This window comes from Palaemon carinicauda, chromosome 9, assembly GCF_036898095.1.
Source record: "Palaemon carinicauda isolate YSFRI2023 chromosome 9, ASM3689809v2, whole genome shotgun sequence".
NCBI lineage: Eukaryota > Metazoa > Arthropoda > Malacostraca > Decapoda > Palaemonidae > Palaemon > Palaemon carinicauda.
In genome coordinates, this window is record NC_090733.1 from 120,287,020 (window position 1) to 120,312,758 (window position 25,739).

The following is a 25,739-nucleotide window of genomic DNA, read 5'->3' on the forward strand; positions in this document are numbered from 1 at the left end:
TTAAGCCTGTTCTCTCTGAGCTGGGCCACAAATCATTGGCAGCTTCTACTCTCCTGAAGAGGAAGAGAGGAGTTTCGAACGTGGTAACTTCTCCGAGGGCGAAGCTGACTCCTCGTAAGTCCTTGAGGAAGGCCTCCTCACCCCCCCAGACTTTCACTCCCTCCCTTTCGGACGAAGATTTCCCGTCCTCAGGGGAGTCACGTGAGGTGAGGCATTCCCCCATCGCACCAATGAGGAAAACCCCACCTCGCGTTGGGAAGTCTTCTCTGTTAGGGGTGGAGAAGAGCCTCCCACCATCGTTGTTGGAGTCCTGCAATCCCTCCCAGGAGGGAGTCGAAGGACTCCAAGTCTGTGCCGAAGTCATCTTCAAGGCTTAGATCGGAGCCAGCCAAGCACTCGGAAAACGTCCACGAGTCGCCCCAAGAAGAGCCTTTGGGTACAGGAGACTTCGCTGCTAGCCCTTCAGGAGGAGAGCTGCAGGAGTCAGAGCATGCGTTCTGGCAGGTTCTGACCCTTATGAGGAATCTCAATGGGTTTGCGGATCCAGAGATTCCCCCTCGTGAGGGCAAAGACACGGTCTTGGACCGAGTCTTTGGGACTCAAAAACCCTCGAAGGCCAGTGCGGCTTTGCCCTGGTCTCAAGGGGTTAAGAGTGCTAGAGACAAGGTCAAAGCCCAGCTCTCCGAGCTTGCCTGCTCCAGCCGATCCAGCGCCGGCAACAAACTCCTCCCACCTCCTCGTGTCCAACAGAGGAGGTACTTTGACATCGTTGAGGAGACTTGTTTAGCTCTTCCCCTACACCACTCTTTGGAAGAGCTTACCAGGGTAGTCCCTCTAAGAGAGACTCTCCAACCGGCAGGTCTCGTTCTCAGCGACGGAGATCCTTAGCCAGGAGAAGGTAGCGAAGTGTGCCATGCAGGCAACTTCGTGGCTGGATATCTGGCTAGGGTCCCTAGGCATCCTGTTACGTTCAGAGGACTTGTCCAAAGAAAGTACCAGGAAGGCTATGGAGACCTCTTTACTCTCGGGCACTCACACGATCAAGTTTCTAGCCCACCAAGTCTCGAACTTGTGGGCTAATACCATCTTGAAACGTCGAGATGCGGTGTCCGAGAGATTCCATCAAAAGGTCCCCAATACCGAGATCAGCAGGCTCAGACATTCTTCCGTTATGGGGAAGAACTTGTTCGAGCCTAAGGACGTGGAGCAGGCGGCTGAGAGGTGGAGGAAGTCCAACCAGGACTCTCTCCTACATAGGGCTCTAACATCGAAGCCCTATAAACCTCCAGCACCCCAGCAACCGCGTCCTACCAAGACCACGAAACCGGCAGCTGCAGCGAAGACGACGGTGTCTAAGCCCTTTCCTGTCAAGGACAAGAAAGGCAAAAAGTCCTTCAGGGGAGGAAAGAATCCTAGAGGGAGCGGCCGTGGCCGCAAACACTAGGATTGGCAGTCCCCCTGCGTGTCCACCAGTGGGGGGATGCCTACAAAGTTGCGCGAACAGGTGGCAGCAACTCGGGGCCAATTCCTGGACGATTTCCGTAATCAGTCAAGGATATCGCGTCCCGCTCACAACATCTCTACCTCCCCTGACAGCGGATCCAGTGTCGTTGAGCTCCCTTGCCATGGGATCGGCAAGGGGGCAAGCCCTTCGGGCAGAAGTCGAGACCATGTTGAAGAAGGGCCCTCTCCAAGAGGTCGTCGACGGGTCCCCTAGGCTTCTTCAGTCGACTTTCTTGTAAAGAAGGCGTCTGGAGGCTGGAGACCAGTCATCGACCTCTCAGCTCTGAACAGGTTTGTCAAGCAAGCTCCGTTCAGCATGGAGACCGCAGACACGGTCAGACTTGCAGCGAGACCGCAAGACTTCATGTGTACACTGGACCTGAAGGACGCGTACTTCCAGATCCCAGTCCATCCGTCTTCAAGGAAGTACTTAAGATTCAGCCTAGACAACAAGGTGTACCAGTTCAAGGTGCTGTGTTTCGGTCTCTCCACAGCACCACAGGTTTTCACCAGAGTGTTCACCCTAATATCGTCGTGGGCACACAGGATCGGCAGCCGTCTCCTCCGTTATCTGGACGACTGGCTGATCCTAGGAGACTCGGAGTCAGCCCTTCTTCGGCACTGGGACTTTGCCAAGATCTGGGGATCATGGTAAATCTCGAGAAGTCCTCTCTGCTTCCCACTCAAAGACTGGTATATCTAGACATGATCATAGACACCAATCTCCACAAAGCCTTCCCATCAGACAACAGGATAACAAGGCTAAGGAGGGTGGAAAGTCCTTTCCTCAGACGAGAAGAACTTCCAGCCCAATCGTGGTTACGTCTCCTCGGTCACCTCTCATCTTTGGCTCATCTAGTTCCCAACGGTCGCCTCAGGATGAGATCCCTCCAATGGCGACTCAAGTCTCGGTGGAATCAGTGTTACGATTCCCCGGACGTCATGATCCCTATGGGTCCTGCGGAACAGACGGACCTTCAGTGGTGGGTGACAGATGAGAACCTACGAAGAGGAGTGGATCTTCTCGTCCTCCCCCCGGATTTGATGCTGTTTTCGGACGCCTCAAAGAAAGGGGGGGGGGGCACGTTCTGCAACACAGGACCTCAGGCCTGTGGTCAGAATCGGAAAAGTGCTTCCATATAAATCTGCTAGAAATGAAGGCCGTATTCCTGGCCCTTCAACAGTTCCAACAATACCTGGCGGGTCACTCTGTGGTGGTGATGAGCAACAACACCACAGTAGTGGCTTGCATCAACAAGCAAGGAGGTACCTTTTCAAAGCAGCTATCCCATCTCGCAGCAGAGATACTGAGATGGACTGAAGCCCACTTGATTCCACTATCAGCACGCTTCATTCCAGGCAAGAGGAATGTGCTCGCCGACAGTCTCAGATAGTGAGTACCGAGTGGTCTTTGGATCATCTAGTAGCCAACAAAGTCCTGACTGTGTGGGGTTCCCGGGCTGTGGATCTGTTCGCTACAGCGCTGAACTTCAAGCTTGCTCTGTACTGCTCCCCAGTCCCGGATCCCAAGGCGCTCTGGCAAGATGCCTTCCAACAACGGTAGGACAACATCGACGTATACCCCTTTCCCCCATTCTGTCTGATGAGGAGGGTGCTCAACAAGACCAGAATATCGGTCAATCTTTCGATGACCCTTATAGCTCCGCTATGGCATCACGCGGAATGGTTTCCGAACCTTCTGCAACTCCTAACGGAACTTCCGAGAGAACTCCCTCCGTGACACGAGCTACTCAAACAACCACACGCCAACATCTTCCACAAAGCCGTAGCTTCACTACGACTTCACGCCTGGAGAGTATCCAGCATCTCCTCGCTGAGAGAGGATTTTCGCAACAAGTTGCGGTCAGGATGTCTGGACACCTGCGAAGGTCATCCGCATCTGTCTACCAGGCAAAGTGGGGAGTCTTCTGTGGTTGGTGTCGTGGAAGGGGTATCTCTCCCCTCGATGCCACTATTCCAGCAATAGCAGAGTTCTTCGTGTATTTGCGGGAAGAAATGCGCCTTTCAGTCTCGGCGGTGAAAGGCTATCGCTCAGCCTTAAGTCTAGCCTTCAGGCTCAAAGGAGTGGACATTTCTTCTTCGCTGGAACTTTCCCTACTCATACGTAGTTATGAATTTACCTGCCCTCAGTCGGAAGTGAGACCTCCTCCATGGAACGTGGTTCGAGTTCTCAGGTCTCTTAAGAGACCTCCCTACGAACCATTTCGCCAGGCTTCAGATCTCCACCTAACTTGGAAGACGGTGTTCCTACTAGCTTTGGCCTCGGCCAAGCGAGTCAGCGAACTTCATGGTCTCTCATACGACATCACCCATTCAAGGGGATGGGGGGAGGTAACGTTCAAATTCGTCCCAGAGTTTATTGCTAAGACTCAGAATCCGGGAGTGCCGGACCCTCGGTTCGACTCCTTCCAGATTTCGAGTCTTCTTTCTGTAACAGATGACCCAGACCATCTCCTACTGTGTCCAGTAAGGAGTCTGAGGCTATATCTCAAAAGAATGGCTGCAGTACGTCCCCAGGTGCAGGCATTGTTTGTGAGCACTGGGAGGACTAAGAGGAGGGTCACCAAGAATACCATCTCGGCACGGATTCGTAGGGTGATCCATCTGTCCCTGAATCCAGACCCTCCTCCGTCACGTCGCCCTAGAGCACATGACGTCTGGGGCGTAGCTACGTCCCTGGCTTCAAGAAAAACTTTTCAGTGACGCAGGTGCTCCAAGCTGGGATGTGGAAGCGTCAGACGACCTTCACAGCCCACTACCTGCAAGACGTGACCCACAGGAGGCTCGATACGTTTTTTATCGTCCCTGTGGTGGCTGCACAACAGCTGGTTTAAAACCTCAGGCTCCTTAATGGACAAGTAGCAGAAGGTTGAGGGCATTGTTACCCGGTTTTAGTCTGCATGAATGAAAAGGTATGTCTGGCCCTTATTCTTTTCTTCATCCTCCCCTCTCTTGGGGAAAGCTGCATCCTGGGTTCTCTGCACAGCTGACCTCGAACCACTGCAGGTGTACCATGTTTCCTTGTGTTCCTAGTATTAAGCTAATACTGTCACGTCCCCATACCATTATGAGGTGGTATTGGGAGAGTCCTAGCCCAAAGTTTCCATCTAAAGGACTATAGGTCAACTTCCTAGGACGAGTCACACTCTATTCCTCCACACACAGCTTATGTAGGCCGCAGCCCTTGCGTAGCAAGGTTCTAGCGAGGTGCGGGGACTCCTTATTGTTGAGTGCTGACACACTCAGATACTGAGTCCCCGGGCAAAGCCAAAAGCCAGTACTGGCTGGGACTTTCCACCCTTCCTAACGGGTGAGTCACCCATATTAAATAGCGTGGTTTGTATGTTAGTTACGGAACAAATGACAAATTCGTAGGTAATTTGTATTTTTCCTAACTATACAAACCTTAGCTATTTAATCAAACTTGTCCGCCAGCCCTATCCCCCTTTAAGTCCTACCTCTAAGCAAAGTGAGCTCAAGCACAGGTGTGTGTGAGGGGGTGGGGGGGGGGTTAGCAAGCTACCCTCCCTACCCCCCGCTAACTAGTGGTGGGGTAGTAAACCCTCGTTAAAATTATAATGGCTCGTCATTTCAGCTACGCCGAAAGTAATAACCCATATTAAATAGCTAAGGTTTGTATAGTTAGGAAAAATACAAATTACCTACGAATTTGTCATATTAAGCTCGGAATATTCTTACCTAGATGATCACATTGCTAGTTTTTCACACGCACACAGGATGCTCAGGCTGCTATACGTGCATTGCACGAAATTTTTAGCGAGGTGTCAAGGTTTTTCTCAGTTACATACCAAGCCTGTACATGAAAACCCCAGGACACTGGCCAAGCCTATGGTCGGACTTCCACCCTCTGGATGGGCGAGTTATCATCCCTGATAAATGCGTAATGTTTATAGAGTTTTGGAACCGTTGACGAATTTGAAAGTAATTTTTATTTTTCTTAATGATGCGAACCTGGAGCTATTTATACATATCGTCCCGCCATCACCTGTCCCCCATAAGTCCGGCCTGCAATAAAAAAGTGACTTGGTTTCACTGGTATGTGAGTGAGAGGTGTAGCTGGCAACACTTACTACCCCCGCTAACTAGCAGTTTGGATAGTTGCCACCTCAGTTTAAAAGTCTTAATGGCTAGTCTTCCAGCTTTGCTGAAAGATAATCCCTAATGAAAAGCTACAGGTTTGTATTGTTAAGAAAAATACAATTTGCTTCCAATTTTGTAATTTTTACCACATAAATAGCAATGCAATCTGGAAGTAATGATAATGAAACTTTGAACTATAATAATTGTTTCTTTTCAAGCCTGCCACAGGAACAGATACAAATAAGAAGGCAAGTAAAACTTTTTAATTTCATTCTGTTATGACTTGACCATTATTTTATTTATAGAAAATACAACCAGGTATGGATTAAACTGTTTTGTGATTCATCGACTGGTGGTACAGTACATTAGTTCGTTATGTGAGGAGATTCTACTCATTCCCCATCTCTGTCCTTATGTCGAACATAAAAGTAAATGGCAGTTCTGTTTTTTGTCATAAGTGAAAGTGGTGTGCTGTATTTTATTAAATGTAGAATTTTGCATGTTATTGAGTCATCTAGTATTCACTTAGGGTAGGAAGTTAACATGTTTAATTCAAATTGTATTAGGGCCATGCTCTTTATGTATAGGGCCATGCTCTTTATGTATATTTGCTCTCCCGCATCCAAGTTAGTTTGTAGAAACTGTAGTTTTAAGTCAGATTGAAGTTATATTGGGGAAAAACTCCAAATAGTTCATGGCATATAAATACAGTAGTCTTATTCCATAAAGAATCCAACTTAATATGCCAGCCTCTTTTCTCATTTTTTGAAGCTACTTTACAAATATCGATAATTTTGTTTACTGGAATTTAAAAAAATTAAAAGTATGATTGAGCATATGTAAATCAATCAATGTTAGAGATTTTAAGACTAAGCCATGATTATGATGAAATGTCAGAAAATGATGTTGATTAAGTCTGCTGGAGAGAAGTAATTATTTTAGGTGAAACAAAGACAAAATCTTTCTATTCTTTTTCATGTGTTTGTGAAGTTGAATGAGATCATTAGTCTTGTAGGGGAATTCAAGTTAGTATTAAGAAATATTGTTTTCGTCATTGTAATAGCTAAATATAAACCCAATGAAGCAAGCAGAGATGAACATTATTAGTTAGGTCTTAATTCAAATGGATAGCAGTAATTTCATATTTAAAACTAATGTGTAGTCCTTCTTGAAGCACTAAAAATATATATTTGTGTTGTAACAGCAGGTGGTTTAGTCCTATATACAATAATAGGATTATTAATGTATTTTGACTTTTTCTTCAAGCAAACTTCATTTGTGAATGCAATTGTTTGGCAGCTGTGGTTTAAATTTTATTTTTTTATAATGGTTTATATTGGAAAATATGTTTCAATTTTATTCTGTTTTTAATCATTAATAATTTTCTAGGTCTGATCTTGTGAGCCGAGTCAAGTATTGCAACACATTGCCGGATATACCATTTGACCCTAAATTTATCAATTATCCTTTTGATGATAAAAGGTAGGTTAAGCTTTTAGTTGGTTTTATTCTGATAAGAACCTTTAGATGATTAACCAGAAGTCTATTTTCAGTTGTAATTGAAGTGTTTCTTTGCATGCTGTTTTTGTTTCATAAATTTAAAGATGCATTTATTTTCTTTAGGCATAAATTAGGTTAATGAAACTTTTGAGTATTAATACCATATTACAGTACAGAATTATATCTTGACCTTAATGAAATGTGGAGGTTTGTGACATTTTTTTTTATATACTGAATCCTTCATTTTATAATTAGGCTAGACACTACTTCCCCTAAATAATTCAACTTAATAAAGTACTTCATTATCCAAAATTGGTTGTTGTCTTTAGTAGCATGATATATGGTGAATTTGCAAGTAAGAAATAGTTGCTCTTGTAGGGAAAAGTGGGCTATGGACTTATTACCAGTTGTGTTTTTGGTGACCAATGTAAATTTAAAGTTCATGCATATGTCTCCTTATGTAAGAGCTGCTTGTTTGTAGGGATGTGTATAAATTTTTTAATATTTATAATCTTTTTGCATGTTAATACTCATTCATTTAGTCATTTACAATACTCAGTGATGCTCCATTTACATACTTTACGCATCTACAAAATCCTGTGAAAAAAGTTATTATACTAGAGTATACACACTATTTAAGAAAGAGAAATGTAGAGTTCAGAGATAAAAGGAACTTCATTATTTAGCATACCATTCATAAGAAGATACATCAGTACAGTGATACTGCATTGTAACCCTCTTGATTTTGATAACCCTCAAAAGTACAGTTAGCCCTTCCTTATTCGTGGGGTTAGGTAATAGACACCTGTGAAAAGCAAAAATCCGCCAATACTTGCTGCCCGAGGGTGGGTTAACTCTTAGCACGCTAAGAAATCCACTGTATTGCCTGATATTGATTTTACTTGGTTTTTATCACAGTATAATTATTGTGTTAATAAATAAACACATTTCAGTAAGTGTACAATACATGTACATTTGTCTATGTACAGTACACAGTAAAACTACGGCACAGTACATATAACACGAGTCATCCCCACACTTGTATGTAAATATATGTTATAACAAAAAAAAGTTTATTTTTTCTATCTAATATAACACTTGCTGATACTGTAGTATATATTACTGTAATACATATCTAGTATTATCACTACAGCATAGCTTAATTAGCTAAGGTTACACTATAAATGTTAGCGGTTTCCAGCACTTTGACTTGCACCATTCAAACTTAACGTAAACATAGCCTATATCTACATTACTACTGTAAAGCACAGTTTTCAATATTAATCTTACCCGATGATCATGTAGCTGTCAACTCTGTTGCCCGACAGAAATCTAAGGTCGGGATATGCCAGCGATCGCTATACAGGTGGGGGTGTACACAACAGCGCCATCTGTGAGCAGGTACTCAAGTACTTCTTGTCAACAAGAACTCAATTTTTCCTCTGTCGTGCCACCGGCAAGACCTACTTGGATACGCTGTTGATTCTGGAGTTGTTTTTCACGATTTTGGTGATGTACTGTATTCGCTCTAGATTTTAGCCTTCGTTATTCAGGAATCTTTATCATTAGCTTAGCAAGCTTTTTGATTTAATTTGGATTAATTGTTAACGAACTTTGCTAGATTTTGGAATTCCCCCTTGACTATTTCTACAATTCAAGATGTCTGACCAGTCTCAAGTCCCTAAGTACAGGCAGTGTAGTGTTAGGGCTTGTACTAGGCGTCTTCCGAAGGCCTCCATAGATCCTCACACCGTTTGTTCCAATTGTAGGGGTAAATCCTGTCAATTGGAAGATCGATGTGAGGAATGCGCTGGGCTTTCGGAATTCGATTTTAACGAATTCCTTAAAAATGCACGTAGGCTAGAGAAGGATAGGATCAGGAGGAGTTCTCGCTCTTTTGATTTTTCCTCTCCCCATGCCCCTCAACCTATTCCTTCCCCTGTAGTGGTGACTCCCGACCCTGCTACTAGTGCTCAGCCCTCCATGGCGGACATGATGCGTGCCATTCAGGCTCTTGGTGACAGAGTGGAGTCATTGGCTAATGACCGTAATCAGCTTTTGGCAGATGTCAAAGAGCTGAAAGCGCAAAGTGCAGTGGGAAGTGTTGTGAGTGCAAGTGAAGTGAAAAGTGTCAGTGTCAGTGTTGCGCATGAGGGTACATCTGTTCGTGCCAGTCGTCCTCCCAGTCCGGGACCTCTTGCAACCTCCCAAGCCCAGGGGAGAAGCAATGTCGAAGGACCAAAGTGTTCGGCAGGCCTTGATCAGCGTACGGATGTACCCTCAGTGGTTGCGGACGTATCTGTCAGAGATCGTCCCATCCACAAACAGACGAATGAGCCCTATCATTCCTCGTCTGTGGAAGAAGTTTCGAGGAAGAAACGTTGGACCAAGGTCTCACGACCTCTCAAGCGTAAGGTCCCTTCCGAGCGAGTCCAACGGCCCAGGTGTAGCCACTGGGTCAGTTCGGACTCGCCGCAGTCTTCCGAAGACTGCACACCTCCCAAGAGAGGTAGAGTGGTTCCGCAGCAGGCAACTACTCCGTCTGTTGCCGCACCAACCACGGTAGATCCTAAGTGGTCCATGCTGCAGACTATGCAGTCTCAGCTTGCTTCCTTTATGCAGGAGTATCGTGCTGAGAAGGTTGACACGGCACCAGTTAACCTACAACCTGCCACGGTTGTGCGCTCAGCAGATACTGCGGCTGCCTGCTCCCACACTCCACCTGTGAGAGCTCCACCTCCGATGCGCAGTCCACCCTGCCAGACGCATGTTCATGCTGCACCCTCCGTTGACATGCGTGAGCTACCGCATCAGCAGTGGGAAGGTGCTGTCGAGCTGCCGTGTTTTGACACAATGCGGCATGCTCCGCAACCCATGCGGCATGCTCCGCATCCCATACGGCATGCTCCGCAACCCACGGCAGTCCCTCCCACGCACCAGCACTCTGCTTTTGTTGTTGCCAGCTCGCAGACTGACCAGCAGCGGCATGATGTTGGATCCGCAGCAGCTACGCATGCACCCGTGCTGCCGGATTCAGCCGTTCAGCTTTCTGCTCCACCTTTGCCACTTCCTACTCAGCTTTCGGATGATGGAGTATCTGATGACGAAGCTGCACATTTGGACGATTCGCACTCCGACTTAGAAGGACCCAAGTCTACGCCTCCCTCCTTAGACTTTCGGAAAGTCCTTGCCTTGTTCAGGGACTTGTACCCGGAACAGTTTGTGTCTGCTGTTCAGGGACTTGTACCCGGAACAGTTTGTGTCTGCAACCCCTCGCTCTCCTCCCTCCGAGTTTGCTCTGGGCATGCAGTCAGCAGCTCCTGCCTTCACCAAACTTGTCCTCGCACGCTCATCCATGAGAGCTTTGAGGGTTATGGGAGAGTGGTTGCAGTCCAAGAAGCAACTGGGAAAGACTGCTTTCATCTTTCCGCCTACCAAGCTTGCTTCCAAATCTAGCGTCTGGTATGCCACGGGAGAGGAACCCGGCTTGGGAGTTCCTGCCTCTGCCCAGGGCGACTTCTCAAGTCTGGTTGACTCTCCCCGCAGGCTGGCTATGAGACGATCTAAGATTTGCTGGTCCTTTTCTGACATGGATCATCTGTTGAAGGGAGTCTTTCGTGCTTTTGAGATCTTCAACTTCCTCGATTGGTGTTTGGGAGCGTTAAGCAGAAAGACTTCCCCTTCGGATAAGGACTCTGCCATGCTTATCATGTCTAGCATGGACAAAGCCATTCGGGATGGGTCTGGTGAGCTTGCGGCTTCGTACGTGTCGGGAGTGCTTAAGAAGAGAGAACATCTTTGCTCCTTCTTGTCGTCTGGGATCACTCCTTGCCAGAAGTCGGAGTTGTTGTTTGCTCCTCTCTCCAAGTGTCTCTTTCCGGAGGAGCTGATCAAGGGGATGGCTGCCTCGTTGATCCAGAAGGATACCCATGACCTGATGGCGTCTTCCGCACGTAAGGCTAAAGCTTTACCTTCCGTGCCTAGACCTTTCCGTTCTGCCGCAGTGGACACACCAGCGACTAGGTTCATCCCGCCCTTTCGTGGCAGAACCTCCAGCAGAGGAGGTACCCGTGCCGACAGTCACCGTGGCAAATCAAAGAAGGGTTCCAAGTCCGCAAAAGGCAGAATCTGACTGCCTACCTCTCCAGACAGCAGTGGGAGCCAGGCTCAAGAACTTCTGGCAAGCTTGGGAGAGCAGAGGTGCAGACGCTCAGTCTGTGAAGTTGCTAAGGGAGGGGTACAGAATTCCGTTCTGCCGCAGTCCCCCTCTAGCAACGTCTCCCATCAACCTCTCTCCCAACTACAAGGAGAAGGACAAGAGGCTAGCGTTGCAACAAGAGGTGTCGCTCTTGCTACAAAAGGGAGCGGTAGTCATAGTCCGGGACCATCAATCCCCGGGCTTCTACAACCGTCTCTTCCTGGTAGCGAAGAAGACAGGAGGTTGGAGACCGGTGCTGGACGTCAGTGCTCTCAATGCTTTTGTCACCAAGCAGACGTTCACGATGGAGACGACGAAGTCGGTCCTAGCAGCGGTCAGGAAGGAAGACTGGATGGTCTCGTTAGACCTGAAAGACGCGTACTTTCATGTCCCCGTCCATCCAGACTCCCAACCTTTCCTAAGGTTCGTCTTTGGAAAGGTCGTGTACCAGTTCCAAGCCCTGTGCTTTGGCCTAAGCACGGCACCTCTTGTGTTTACCAAACTGATGAGGAATATTGCCAAATTCCTTCACTTGGCAGACATCAGAGCCTCCCTCTATTTGGACGCCTGGCTTTTAAGAGCTCCGTCAAGTCGTCGCTGTCTGGAGAATCTCAGATGGACTATGGATCTGACCAAGGAATTGGGCCTCCTGGTCAATATAGAGAAGTCCCAACTCGTCCCCTCCCAAACCATTGTCTATCTAGGTATGGAGATTCAGAGTCGAGCTTTTCGGGCTTTTCCGTCGGCCCCAAGGATCAGTCAAGCCCTAGAATGCATCCAGAGCATGCTGAGAAGGAACCGATGTTCAGTCAGGCAGTGGATGAGTCTAACAGGGACACTTTCATCGCTGGCCCAGTTCATTGAGTTAGGGAGACTCCACCTCCGCCCCCTTCAGTATCATCTAGCTGCTCACTGGAGAAAGGACATGACGCTAGAGGCGGTCTCAGTGCCTATTTCCGAAGAGATGAGGTCTACACTGACGTGGTGGAAGAACAGCATTCTTCTCAAGGAAGGTCTACCATTGGCTGTTCAGACCCCCGACCACCGTCTCTTCTCGGACGCATCGGACACGGGCTGGGGTGCGACACTGGACGGACAGGAATGCTCGGGCACGTGGAATCAGGAGCAAAGGACACTTCACATCAACTGCAAGGAGCTTTTGGCAGTTCATCTGGCCTTGATAAACTTCAAGTCCCTCCAGCTAAACAAGGTGGTGGAGGTGAACTCCGACAACACCACAGCCTTGGCGTACATCTCCAAACAAGGAGGGACTCATTCGAGGAAGTTGTTCGAGATCGCAAGGGACCTCCTCATTTGGTCAAAAGATCGAAAGATTTCGCTGGTAACGAGGTTCATTCAGGGCGACATGAATGTCATGGCAGATCGCCTCAGCCGGAAGGGTCAGGTCATCCCCACAGAGTGGACCCTTCACAAGAATGTTTGCAGCAGACTATGGGCCCTGTGGGGTCAGCCCACCATAGATCTATTCGCTACCTCGATGACCAAGAGGCTCCCGATGTATTGTTCTCCGATTCCAGACCCAGCAGCAGTTCACGTGGATGCCTTTCTTCTGGATTTGTCCCATCTAGACCTGTATGCGTTCCCTCCGTTCAAGATTGTCAACAGGGTACTTCAGAAGTTCGCCTCTCACGAAGGGACACGGTTGACGTTGGTTGCTCCCCTCTGGCCCGCGAGAGAATGGTTCACCGAGGTACTGCAATGGCTAGTGGACGTTCCCAGGACTCTTCCTCTAAGAGTGGACCTTCTGCGTCAGCCGCACGTAAAGAAGGTACACCCAAGCCTCCACGCTCTTCGTCTGACTGCCTTCAGACTATCGAAAGACACTCAAGAGCTAGAGGCTTTTCGAAGGAGGCAGCCAGAGCGATTGCCAGAGCAAGGAGGACATCCACTCTCAGAGTCTATCAGTCAAAATGGGAAGTCTTCCGAAGCTGGTGCAAGGCGAATGCAGTTTCCTCAACCAGTACCTCTGTAACGCAGATAGCTGACTTCCTGTTACATCTAAGGAATGTAAGATCCCTATCAGCTCCTACGATCAAGGGTTACAGAAGTATGTTGGCAGCGGTCTTCCGCCACAGAGGCTTAGATCTTTCCACCAACAAAGATCTACAGGACCTCCTTAGGTCTTTTGAGACCTCAAAGGAGCGTCGGTTGTCCACACCAGGCTGGAACCTAGACGTGGTTTTAAGGTTCCTGATGTCAGCAAGATTCAAACCGCTTCAATCAGCCTCTTCTAAGGATCTCACATTAAAGACTCTTTTCCTCGTTTGCTTAGCAACAGCTAAAAGAGTCAGTGAGATCCACGCCTTCAGCAGGAACATAGGTTTTACATCTGAAACGGCTACATGTTCCTTGCAGCTCGGTTTTTTGGCTAAAAACGAGCTTCCTTCTCGTCCTTGGCCCAAGTCGTTCGAGATCCCAAGCCTGTCCAACTTGGTGGGGAACGAACTAGAGAGAGTACTTTGCCCAGTAAGAGCTCTTAAGTACTATTTAAGACGTACAAAGCCATTACGAGGACAATCAGAAGCTTTATGGTGTTCTATCAAGAAACCTGCTTTACCGATGTCTAAGAACGCAGTTTCTTACTACATCAGGCTTTTGATTAGAGAGGCCCATTCTCATCTGAAGGAAGAAGACCTTGCTTTGCTGAAGGTAAGGACACATGAAGTTAGGGCTGTCGCTACTTCAGTGGCCTTCAAACAGAACCGTTCTCTGCAGAGTGTTATGGATGCAACCTATTGGAGAAGCAAGTCAGTGTTCGCATCATTTTACCTCAAAGATGTCCAGTCTCTTTACGAGAACTGCTACACCCTGGGACCATTCGTAGCAGCGAGTGCAGTAGTAGGTGAGGGCTCAACCACTACATTCCCATAATCCCATAACCTTTTTTTAATCTTTCTCTTGAAATGCTTTTTACTTGTTGTTTTTTTGGGTTGTACGGAAGGCTAAGAAGCCTTCCGCATCCTGGTTGATTTGGCGGGTGGTCAAATTCTTTCTTGAGAAGCGCCTAGATTAGAGGTTGTGATGAGGTCCTTTAGTATGGGTTGCAGCCCTTCATACTTCAGCACCTAGGAGTCGCTCAGCATCCTAAGAGGATAGCTAGGCTCAGTAAGGAAGACGTACTTAAAAAGGCAGAGTAATGGTTCAAGTCGACTTCCTTACCAGGTACTTATTTATTTTATGTTTGTTATTTTGAATAACTGCTAAAATGAAATACGGGATACTTAGCTTCTAATGTTAACATGTATGCTGGTCTCCACCCACCACCCTGGGTGTGAGAATCAGCTACATGATCATCGGGTAAGATTAATATTGAAAAATGTTATTTTCCTTAGTAAAATAAATTTTTGAATATACTTACCCGATGATCATGAATTTAAGGACCCTCCCTTCCTCCCCATAGAGAACCAGTGGACCGAGGAGAAAATTGAGTTCTTGTTGACAAGAAGTACTTGAGTACCTGCTCACAGATGGCGCTGCTGTGTACACCCCCACCTGTATAGCGATCGCTGGCGTATCCCGACCTTAGATTTCTGTCGGGCAACAGAGTTGACAGCTACATGATCATCGGGTAAGTATATTCAAAAATTTATTTTACTAAGGAAAATAACATTTTTATTTTATTTTTTTTTTGTGCATACAGTATTGTACAGTAGTTGATATAACATTACACAAATACACAATAAATGCACTAACATAATAGAAATTAAGAGAAAAAATATTGGTACAACACTACTAACCATTTACATACCAAGTTCTACTCAGTAAGACGGAAACATGTTAGAACTCTTAAGCCATTGACTGTTTGGCTCGTAGGGTAGCGTAATGTACGTATTGTATTTGTAGGTTTCTTACATCATTCTTTTACATCACACTGTTTCTGCACCAAAAGGACTCGAGTAAGAAATGCGCATGCAAGGAGAGACAATGTAAGACTGAGGTCGAGTGGGTAAGAGATGGGTAGGAGTGCTGTGTGGAGAGGGAAATGGCGCAAAGCATGCCGGATGCAAAGGAGCGCAATCTGTTTGAAATCATCGGGCCACAAGATTACTTATTACATAACCGTGAATACTTTATTGCTTAGCTCCAAAGTTATCTGTTATTTTGCGCAAGTTAGCAAGAAGAGGAGCTTTTAGCACTAGTTGGAGAATTGGTAATGTTACTCCTCTATGTAAATGTGTTTGTGGTAGCTCAAATCCCACTGATTACTGCCCAATTTCCATAACTCCCATATTATCTAAAGTTTTTGAACGTCTTCTGGCAAAACGTCTTAATAGGTTTGCTGAAGGTAATCATCTACTCCCTAGTTTGCAATTTGGTTTTCGTAAAGGCCTTGGAGCATGTGATGCCCTTCTCACAATCTCCAATGCTGTACAAAAATCCCTTGATTGTGGTCGGGAAGTTCGTATGATTGGCCTTGATTTTAGTGCTGCCTTTGACCGTGTTAATCATGAGGCCCTTGTTTTCAAACTGAAACAGTTGGGAGTGGGTGGGTCGTTTCTTAGCATTATTATTGATTTTTTAAGTAATAGATCTCAAAGAGTTGTTGTTGATGGGCACCATAGTGATTATAGGAATGTGATATCCGGTGTTCCACAGGGTAGTGTTCTTGGCCCATTACTTTTCATACTATATACACATTTATATGTGGTTTGGCCTAGAAAACAAGCTTGTTGCATATGCAGATGATGCTACTCTCTTTGCATCAATTCCATCCCCTGAATGTAGATCTAGGGTTGGTGAATCCCTTAATAGAGATTTAGCTAGAATTAGTGCATGGTGCAAATTATGGGATATGAAGTTGAATCCTAACAAAACTCAAAGTATGATTGTAAGTAGGTCAAGGACGGTGGCTCCTCAACATCCGGATCTCAGTATTGATAATGTTTCTTTAAATATGTATGACTCTTTCAAAATTTTAGGTGTGATTCTCGACAGTAAATTTACTTTTGAGAAACATATAAGGTCTGTGTCTTCTTCAATTGCACAAAAAATAGGCTTATTGAGAAAGTCTTTCAAGATTTTCGGTGATCAATCTATTCTGAAGAAGTGTTTTAATTCTTTCATTCTACCTTGTTTTGAGTATTGTTCTCCTGTCTGGTGTTCAGCTGCTGATTCTCATCTTAATTTGTTGGACAGAAACTTACTGTCTATTAAATTTCTTATTCCTGATCTAGATATTAATCTCTGGCACCGTCGTTCAATTAGTTCATTATGCATGTTGCATAAGATTTTTCATAACTCTGACCATCCTTTACATTCAGATCTCCCTGGACAATTCTATCCTGTTCGTAATACTAGGCAGGCAGTTAATTCTAATAGCCAGGCCTTCTCCATCACGAGGCTCAATACTACGCAGTACTCTGGAAGTTTTATTCCAGCTGTTACCAAGTTGTGGAATGATCTTCCTAATCGGGTGGTTGAATCAGTAGAACTTCAAAAGTTCAAAGTTGGAGCAAATGCTTTTTTGTTGACCAGGCGAACATGAGTCTTTTTATAGTTTATTTATGACATATTTGTTTTTGATGATGTTAATAGTTTATATATGACATGTATGTTTTGACGTTGTTACTTATTTTAGAATGATTTATTGATAATTTGTTCTCTTCATTTATTTATTTCCTTATTTCCTTTCCTCACTGGGCTATTTTTCCCTGTTGGAGCCCCTGGGCTTATAGCATCTTGCTTTTCCAACTAGGGTTGTAGCTTGGATAGTAATAATAATAATAATAATATTTGATAGTTTATGGGTTCTCTGTATCACGAATGACTGAGTCCGCAAATATAGAACCCGCGCATATTGAGGGCTGACTGTATAGCTTCCATATTCATGTATGATAGTAACATGTTTTCTTAAGAGCTTTTGTGAGATAAGAGATGGTCAGAATTATAAAATAAGTGTAGCATGGAGCTCTGTTGCTTGTATATGAAGATGCAAATAAGGAAGAGAGAGAAAAAGCAAATTATGTACACCAGGCCTACGAAGTTATAAAATTTTTGTCACCTTATGACTTTTGGTTATAAAGCAAGTTTGTTCCTGGGTGAATACAAACCCTCTTCAATTATATGAGTTTACTCCTAAGTCATTTAGATAGGACCAGAATTAACGAGATGTGAGATTCTCGTAACATTGTATAGTTACAAACTATCCCACCCTCTGCTCCACTTATCTCTTGGTTGTCGTAGAAGGAAGACTTATTTATAACTGCTTTATGACTCCTTGAAGGAAACTCTTATTTAAGTTTTATAGTCGGTCACAACGAACGAACAGATTTTTCCTCCAAGTGGTAACTAACGACATAAATATCTCTTAGTAAGCTATGCAAAAACTTTGTTATACAGTATATTATAAGATGGTTTAAATAAGTTTGGAAATTATAATCTTATTATTATTATTAATTGCTAAGCTACAACCCTAGTTGGAAAAGCAGAATGCTATAAGCCCAGGGGCCCCAACAGGGAAAATAGCCCAGTGAGGAAAAATTAAATATTTCAAGGACAGTAACAACATTAAAATAAATAATTCCTATATAAACTATAAATAATTTAACAAAACAAGAGGATGAGAAATTAGATAGAATAGTGTGCCCGAGTGTACCCTCAAGCAAGAGAACTCTAACCCAAGACAGTGGAAAACCATGATACAGAGGCTATGGCACTACCCAAGACTAGAGAACAATGGCTTTATTTTGTAGTGTCCTTCTCCTAGAAGAGCTGCTTACCATAGCTAAAGAGTCTATTTCACCCTTACCTAAGAGGTTAATAACTACTGAGAAATTGCAGTGCAGTAGTTAACCCCTTGTTATTATTATTATTATTACTATCCAAGCTACAACCCTAATTGGAAAAGCAAGATGCTATAAGCCCAGGGGCTCCAATAGGGAAAAATAGCCCAGTGAGGAAAGGAAATAAGGAAATAAATAACTGAAGAGAACAAATTAACAATAAATCATTCTAAAAAAAGTAATGTCAAAAGAAATATATCATATATAAACTATTAACAACGTCAACAACAAAAATGTCATATATAAACTATAAAAAGACTCATGTCCGTCTGGTCAACAAAAAAGCATTTGCTCCAACTTTGAACTTTTGAAGTTCTACCGATTCAACAACCCGATTAGGAAGATCATTCCACAACTTGGTAACAGCTGGAATAAAACTTCTAGAGTACTGCGTAGTATTGAGTCTTATGATGGAGAAGGCCTGGCTATTAGAATTAACTGCCTGCCTAGTATTACGAACAGGATAGAATTGTCCAGGGAGATCTGAATGTAAAGGATGGTCAGAGTTATGAAAAATCTTATGCAACATGCATAATGAACTAATTGATCGACGGTGCCAGAGATTAATATCTAGATCAGGAATAAGAAATTTAATAGACCGTAAGTTTCTGTCCAACAAATTAAGATGAGAATCAGCAGCTGAAGACCAGACAGGAGAACAATACTCAAAACAAGGTAGAATAAAAGAATTAAAACACTTCTTCAGAATAGATTGATCACCGAATATCTTAAAAGACTTTCTCAATAAGCCAATTTTTTTGTGCAATTGAAGAAGACACAGACCTTATATGTTTCTCAAAAGTAAATTTGCTGTCAAGAATCACGCCTAAAATTTTGAAAGAGTCATACAAATTTAAAGAAACATTATCAATACTGAGATCCGGATGTTGAGGAGCCACCGTCCTTGACCTACTTACAATCATACTTTGAGTTTTGTTAGGATTCAACTTCATACCCCATAATTTGCACCATGCACTAATTTTAGCTAAATCTCTATTAAGGGATTCACCAACCCTAGATCTACATTCAGGGGATGGAATTGATGCAAAGAGAGTAGCATCATCTGCATATGCAACAAGCTTATTTTCTAGGCCAAACCACATGTCATGTGTATATAGTATGAAAAGGAATGGGCCAAGAACACTACCCTGTGGAACACCGGATATCACATTCCTATACTCACTATGGTGCCCATCAACAACAACTCTTTGAGATCTACTACTTAAAAAATCAATAATAATGCTAAGAAACGACCCACCCACTCCCAACTGTTTCAGTTTGAAAACAAGGGCCTCATGATTAACACGGTCAAAGGCAGCACTAAAATCAAGGCCAATCATACGAACTTCCAGACCACAATCAAGGGATTTCTGTACAGCATTGGAGATTGTAAGAAGGGCATCACATGCTCCAAGGCCTTTCCGATAACCAAATTGCAAACTAGGGAATAGATGATTACCTTCAGCAAACCTATTAAGACGTTTTGCCAGAAGACGTTCAAAAACTTTAGATAATATGGGAGTTATGGAAATTGGGCGGTAATCAGTGGGACTTGAGCTACCACAAACACATTTACATAGAGGAGTAACATTACCAATTCTCCAACAAGTGCTAAAAGCTCCTCTTCTTGCTAACTTGCGTAAAATAACAGATAACTTTGGAGCTAGGAAATCTGCTGTCTTTATAAAAAACAAAGGAAAAATACCATTAGGGTCTACACCTCCATAAGCATCAAGGTCCATCAACAGAGCTTTAATCTCACGAGATCGAAAAGCTAAACTAGTTAGTTTAGCCTCAGGAAAACAGGAATGAGGAAGTTCAAGTTTTTCATTACTCTGTTTACTGTCAAAAACATCAGCCAAAAGGGTTGCCTTTTCCTTTGGACAGTGAGTGACTGAGCCATCTGGTTTAAGTAAAGGAGGAACTGTTGCATCTACACCAAAGAGTGCAGATTTAAGGGTAGACCACCATTTATGTTCCTGAGTTGTACCAGAGAGGGTTTCTTTTATGATTAAATTGTACTCCTTTTCAGTTGAGGCATAAACTCTCTGAGCAAAAGCTCGAAGCTGAGTATAGTTGTTCCAGGTCAAATCTGATCTGTTACCCTTCCAAAGGTGATAGGCCTCCTGCTTCTCCAAATAAGCACGTCTACAAAGATCATTGAACCACGGTTTGTCCTTCATTCGGTACCTTAGCACACGAGAAGGGATACGCCTATCAATTATGTTGACTAGATTCTCATTCAAAGGGACAACAGGATCTACACTATTATATAATTGTGACCAATTCAAGCACAAAAGATCATGCAAAATCCCATTCCAGTCTGCTTGGGATTTCATATAAATTTTACAAGAATATGATATATCAGGGACAGGCTGCTCAGTCTTCACTAATAATGAAATCAAGGCATGATCAGAAGTCCCGACTGGAGAACCAACCTTACTAGTTATAACGCCAGGGGAGTCAGTGTATACGAGGTCCAAGCAATTACCAGACCTGTGAGTAGCTTCATTTATGATTTGCTCACAGCCTGATTCTGAGGCAAAGTCTAAAGCTCTTAAGCCATGGCGATCGGTAGGAGAGATAGAACTCAACCACTCCCTATGGTGAGCATTAAAATCACCAACAAAGACAAACGAAGCCTTTCTATCATCTTCTTGTATCTTAGCCATAATGGTAAGAAGACAATCAAAGATAGAATCATCCATGTCTGGATTCCTGTAGATTGAACACAAATAAAAGTTATTATGCCTGCCACAAACTTTTATTACCTGAATCTCATGACATCCACATTGATAGCAGGACTTATGAGAAGCAGGGTACTCGGTCCTAATATACACCGCCATTCCCCTGGCCCTAGGAATGGAATCACGTTTCAGCATTATTGGCTTCTTAAAACCAGTTATAAGGAGCTCAGATGAGTGCCTCATATTAGAAACCAAAGTTTCTGAGCACAAAAGAATATCATACTGTCTGGACGCAACTGTAAGGTCTCGGATATTTGCATGAAGACCACGAATATTGCAATACAGAAGACGACATTGACGAAATCTAGGACGTACTGGTCCCGGATTCTGCTCAATGTCTCCAGACAGCATAAGAATTAATAGAAATAAAAAAGAGACATCATACATAAAAACTAGATTAACAAGAATTAAAACAAAAACAATATGTACAGAATAATAATAAAAGTGATTGATGATATCCATAGACTATAGTAAAAAGTCGGAAAAACTGGTCAACATGGAGGAGCCGATACACCATGCAAGGCTAAATACCCTCCAGGATAGCCACTTCAACTGAAGGGAGGACAGTAAGGATGGTTTTGAGAAGAAAAAATCAGAAAAAGGAAAAGACAACCTCTTGATAAACCACCAGGCATCCATGGCCCTTCTATTAAGCCTGCCCAACACACCATTTAAAAAAAACAAGAGGAAGAAAAAAAAAATAAGATAGAATAGTGTGCCCGAGTGTACCCTCAAGCAAGAGAACTCTAACCCAAGACAGTGGAAGACCATGGTACAGAGGCTATGGCACTACCCAAGACTAGAGGACAATGGTTTAATTTTGGTGTCCTTCTCCTAGAAGAGCTGCTTACCATAGCTAAAGAGTCTCTTCTACCCTTACCAAGAGGAAAGTACACTGAACAAATTGCAGTGCAGTAAATTAACCCCTTGGTGAAGAAGTGTTAAGTATCTCATTGTTGTCAGATGTATGAGGAAAGACGAGAATATGTAAAGAATAGGCCAGACTATTCCGTGTAAGTGTAGGCAAAGAAAAAATAAGCCGTGACTAGAGAGAGGGGTCCAATGCAATACTGTCTGGCCAGTCAAAGGTGAAGAAGAATTGTTTGGTAATCTCAGTGTTGTCAGGCATATGAGGACAGAGAAGAATCTTTCAAGAATAGGCCAAGCTATTCGGTGTATGAGTAGGCAAAGGGAAAGAACCATAACCAGAGAGAAGGATCCAATGTAGTACTGTCTGGCCAGTCAAAGGTCTTCATATGTGTGCATATCCTTGATAGTGGTACCCTGAGTGAGTTGATGGTGATTAAATTTTCTCAGCTGCCCATACATATGTAATTTCCAAACTTTTTCAGAACATCTAATGAAAAATATGTACAGTATTGCACAAATACCAATATGTTAAAGACTCCTACAGTTTTCATACTATTTACTAAAAGCTATTTGTGTAATTAGTAACAAGTTAAATGTGTAAATGCATTCATTCATTGTTTGCCAATGAAACGTAAACAAAGCAGTGGTTTCCCATTTGGGCATCGTATGTAGAAAAAACATGATGTATAAATAGATTTACAGTGGTACCTCTACATACGAATTTAATCCGTTCCACAACCGTCTTCGGATGTAGAAAATATTCGGATGTAGAAACGAATTTTCCCATAAGAATACATTGAAATAGGATTAATCCGTGGTTGAGCCCAAAAACCTATGATAACTCCTTAATAAATTACTACACATAATTACACATGACAATATGCACTCTAAATTAGATAATACAGTGAACCCTCGTTTATCGCGGTAGATAGGTTCCAGACCCGACCGCGATAGGTGAAATTCCGCGAAGTAGTGACATCATATTTACCTATTTATTTAACATGTATATTCGGACTTTTAAAACCTTCCCTTGTACGTAGTACTGTTAACAAACTACCCTTTAATGTACAGAACACTTAATGCATGTACTACAGCACCCAAAACTAAAACAGGCACAAATATTAAAGGCGATTTTATATCATGCGTTTCCTAAACACCTAAAAAGCACGATAAAAAATGGCAACCAATGTTTTGTTTACGTTCATCTCTGATCATAATCAAGAAACAAACTCATTTAGTGTACACATACATGTATAGGTTAGTTTTTGCATCGATTATATTGATTATACAGTATGTTGATTTTTTTATTACCAATGTTTTACAGTGAACCCTCGTTTATCGCGGTAGATAGGTTCCAGACGCGGGCGCGATAGGTGAAAATCCGCGAAGTAGTGACATCATATTTACCTATTTATTTAACATGTATATTCGGACTTTTAAAACCTTCCCTTGTACGTAGTACTGTTAACAAACCACCCTTTAATGTACAGAACACTTAATGCATGTACTACAGCACCCTAAACTAAAACAGGCACAAATATTAAAGGCGATTTTATATCATGCGTTTCCTAAACACCTAAAAAGCACGATAAAAAATGGCAACCAATGTTTTGTTTACGTTCATCTCTGATCATAATGAAGAAACAAACTCATTTAGTGTACACATATATGTATGGGTTAGTTTTTGCATCGATTATATTGATTATACAGTACTGTATGTTGATTTTTTTATTACCAATGTTTTAGTTTACGTATTTTTCTCAGGACTTCCAAATGAAATGTTTTTCTTTATGACGCCGCCTGAAACGACGGCGTGTACGCTCAGTAGACAACCACGCTCAGAACAAACAAGGCATTTAACGCGCATGATGATAGTGATAAATAATGATACAGTACATACAGTATTTACAGTAAAAGCATTTACAAAATATGTTACCTTACAAATATAAATTATACAGTACTTGTACGTAGCAAAGCAGGAAAACAATTTACGAGAGAGAGAGAGAGAGAGAGAGAGAGAGAGAGAGAGAGAGAGAGAGAGAGAGAGAGAGAGAGAGAGAGAGAGAGAGAGAGAGAGAGAGAGAGAGAGAGATAGAGGGAGAGAGAGAGAGAGAGAGAGAGATTGTTTTACGTACGTAAATGTAAATTTTAAACAAAAAAAATATGATAGGTTACAACATGTAGACTTTTAAAACCTTCCCTTTAACTTAATGCATACAGTACGTACATTACTAAACTATAAAACAGGCAGTAAGAATATTAAAGTAAAAAATAAAGATTGTTACTGTACTCACCACGAAAGAAGTTGAAGAAAAACTTGAATGGTGATGGCGATGAATTTGCTGCACAGTAGAAATGATGATGATGAAGCTGATGATGTGTTCTACTGTGCAGTCAATGATAGTATTTTACGTCTCTTCAGACGGAGGTGTCTTTTCCTGGGACACCCCTTCAACTTCTTCCTGGGAAACTTCTTCAATTTCTTCCGAAGGCGTACTAGCAGGAGGAACTGGCTCTTTTTTGCGAGGCTGGAAGAACATTGTGATCGGAAGTTGTTGCCCGCTGCTTCTTTTTTCGATCCAAGAGCATCCTGTAGGGAGTCATGATGTCATCGACCTTGTTGGAGAATTGCATCGAGCGAACCATATCCTCGTCCCACTCTTGTAACATTTCTTTCGCCTCCTTGATATGGTTGCAGAACTTGGCAAGCCGTTCTAATGTTAAGCCCGTTTCTTCGACATTTTCTTGGGTCTCTTCCTGGGTATCACTCTCTTCCTCACTTGCCGATTTCGTCAGGTCTTCGAGGTCTGCGTCAGTTAGGGGCTGGGAATGGCAGTCCAACAACTCGTCGACGTCTTCAGTCGTCATGTCGCCAAAACCGTCACCTCCAATTATGGCAGCCAACTGCACAGATTTCCGTATTGCAGAGTGTTGGATTTCCGACGGAGTAAATCCCTTGTCGTCGTAAACAATATCGGGCCACAGCTTCTTCCAGCTCGCATTCACGGTTGCAGGTTTCATCTCTTGAAGTGCCTTCTGAATATTCTGCAGGCATGTGGCTATGGTGTACTGCCGCCAGTACGCCTTCAAGTTGAAATCTTCATCCTCGTCATCTTGGGCAGCATCCACACACGCAACGAGGTCCGCCAAGGTATTCTTCGTGTAGAGGGCCTTGAACGCCCTGATAACCCCCTGGTCCATCGGTTGAATTAATGACGTGGTGTTGGGTGGCAGGAACTCAACCTGAACGCCCTCACGCGACAGGTCAGTTGCGTGTCCACCAGCGTTATCCATAAGGAGAAGGATCTTGAATGGCAAGCCCTTCTCTAAGAGATATTGACTGACTTGCGGGATGAAACACTGGTGGAACCAGTTGGAGGTCAGCATCTTCGTAATCCATGCTTTTGGATTATGCATCCAGTACACGGGAAGGAGATTCTTATTTTTATTTTTCAAAGCGCGAGGATTTTTCGACTTATAAATAAGCCCCGGCTTTAACAAAAATCCAGCAGCATTGCCACACATCACGAGGGTAACGCGATCCTTGAATGCCTTAAAGCCAGAGGCTTTGGCTTCCTCTTTGAACAGGAAAGTTCGCGACGGCATTCTCTTCCAAAACAAGCCAGTCTCATCCATATTAAAGACTTGTTCCGGCTTGTATCCACCTTCGGCGATAATATTCTTGAACGTCTGGTTCACGTAAGTTTCAGCAGCGGCAGTGTCAGCGGAAGCAGACTCCCCATGCAGGGAAACGCTTTTCAGGGCGAAGCGTTTCTGAAACTTCGCGAACCCTCCTTTGCTTGCGGAAAAACGTTTCTGAGGCTGGGAATCAGTGGATGTCCCTGGTTGAGGATCATCTGCATCATCATCATCTTCAGCATAGTTGCCATCGTCGTCTTTAGGTTCCTTTGCAGCAAAATTCTCATATAAACTCAAAGCCTTTGTTTGGATGGTGTTCGTATCCAAGGCTATGTTCTTCTTCCGGCAGTCGGCAAT

General features: G+C 43.6%; 1 protein-coding gene across 3 annotated transcripts in view; it reads left to right on the top strand.

Moving 5' to 3' along the window:
* atms (RNA polymerase II-associated factor 1-like protein antimeros) overlaps positions 1-25,739 on the top strand; it is a 95,287-nt gene that overhangs the window by 18,002 nt on the left and 51,546 nt on the right. For 2 of the 3 annotated variants that reach the window (XM_068380347.1, XM_068380349.1), the window contains exons 1-2: positions 5,770-5,873; positions 7,015-7,107. In XM_068380347.1, the coding sequence (XP_068236448.1) occupies positions 5,785-5,873; positions 7,015-7,107 (182 nt within the window). In that variant the 5' untranslated portion in view covers positions 5,770-5,784. Of the gene's footprint in view, positions 1-5,769; positions 5,874-7,014; positions 7,108-25,739 lie in introns of those variants that run through there. The other variant, XM_068380348.1, reaches the window with a different exon arrangement.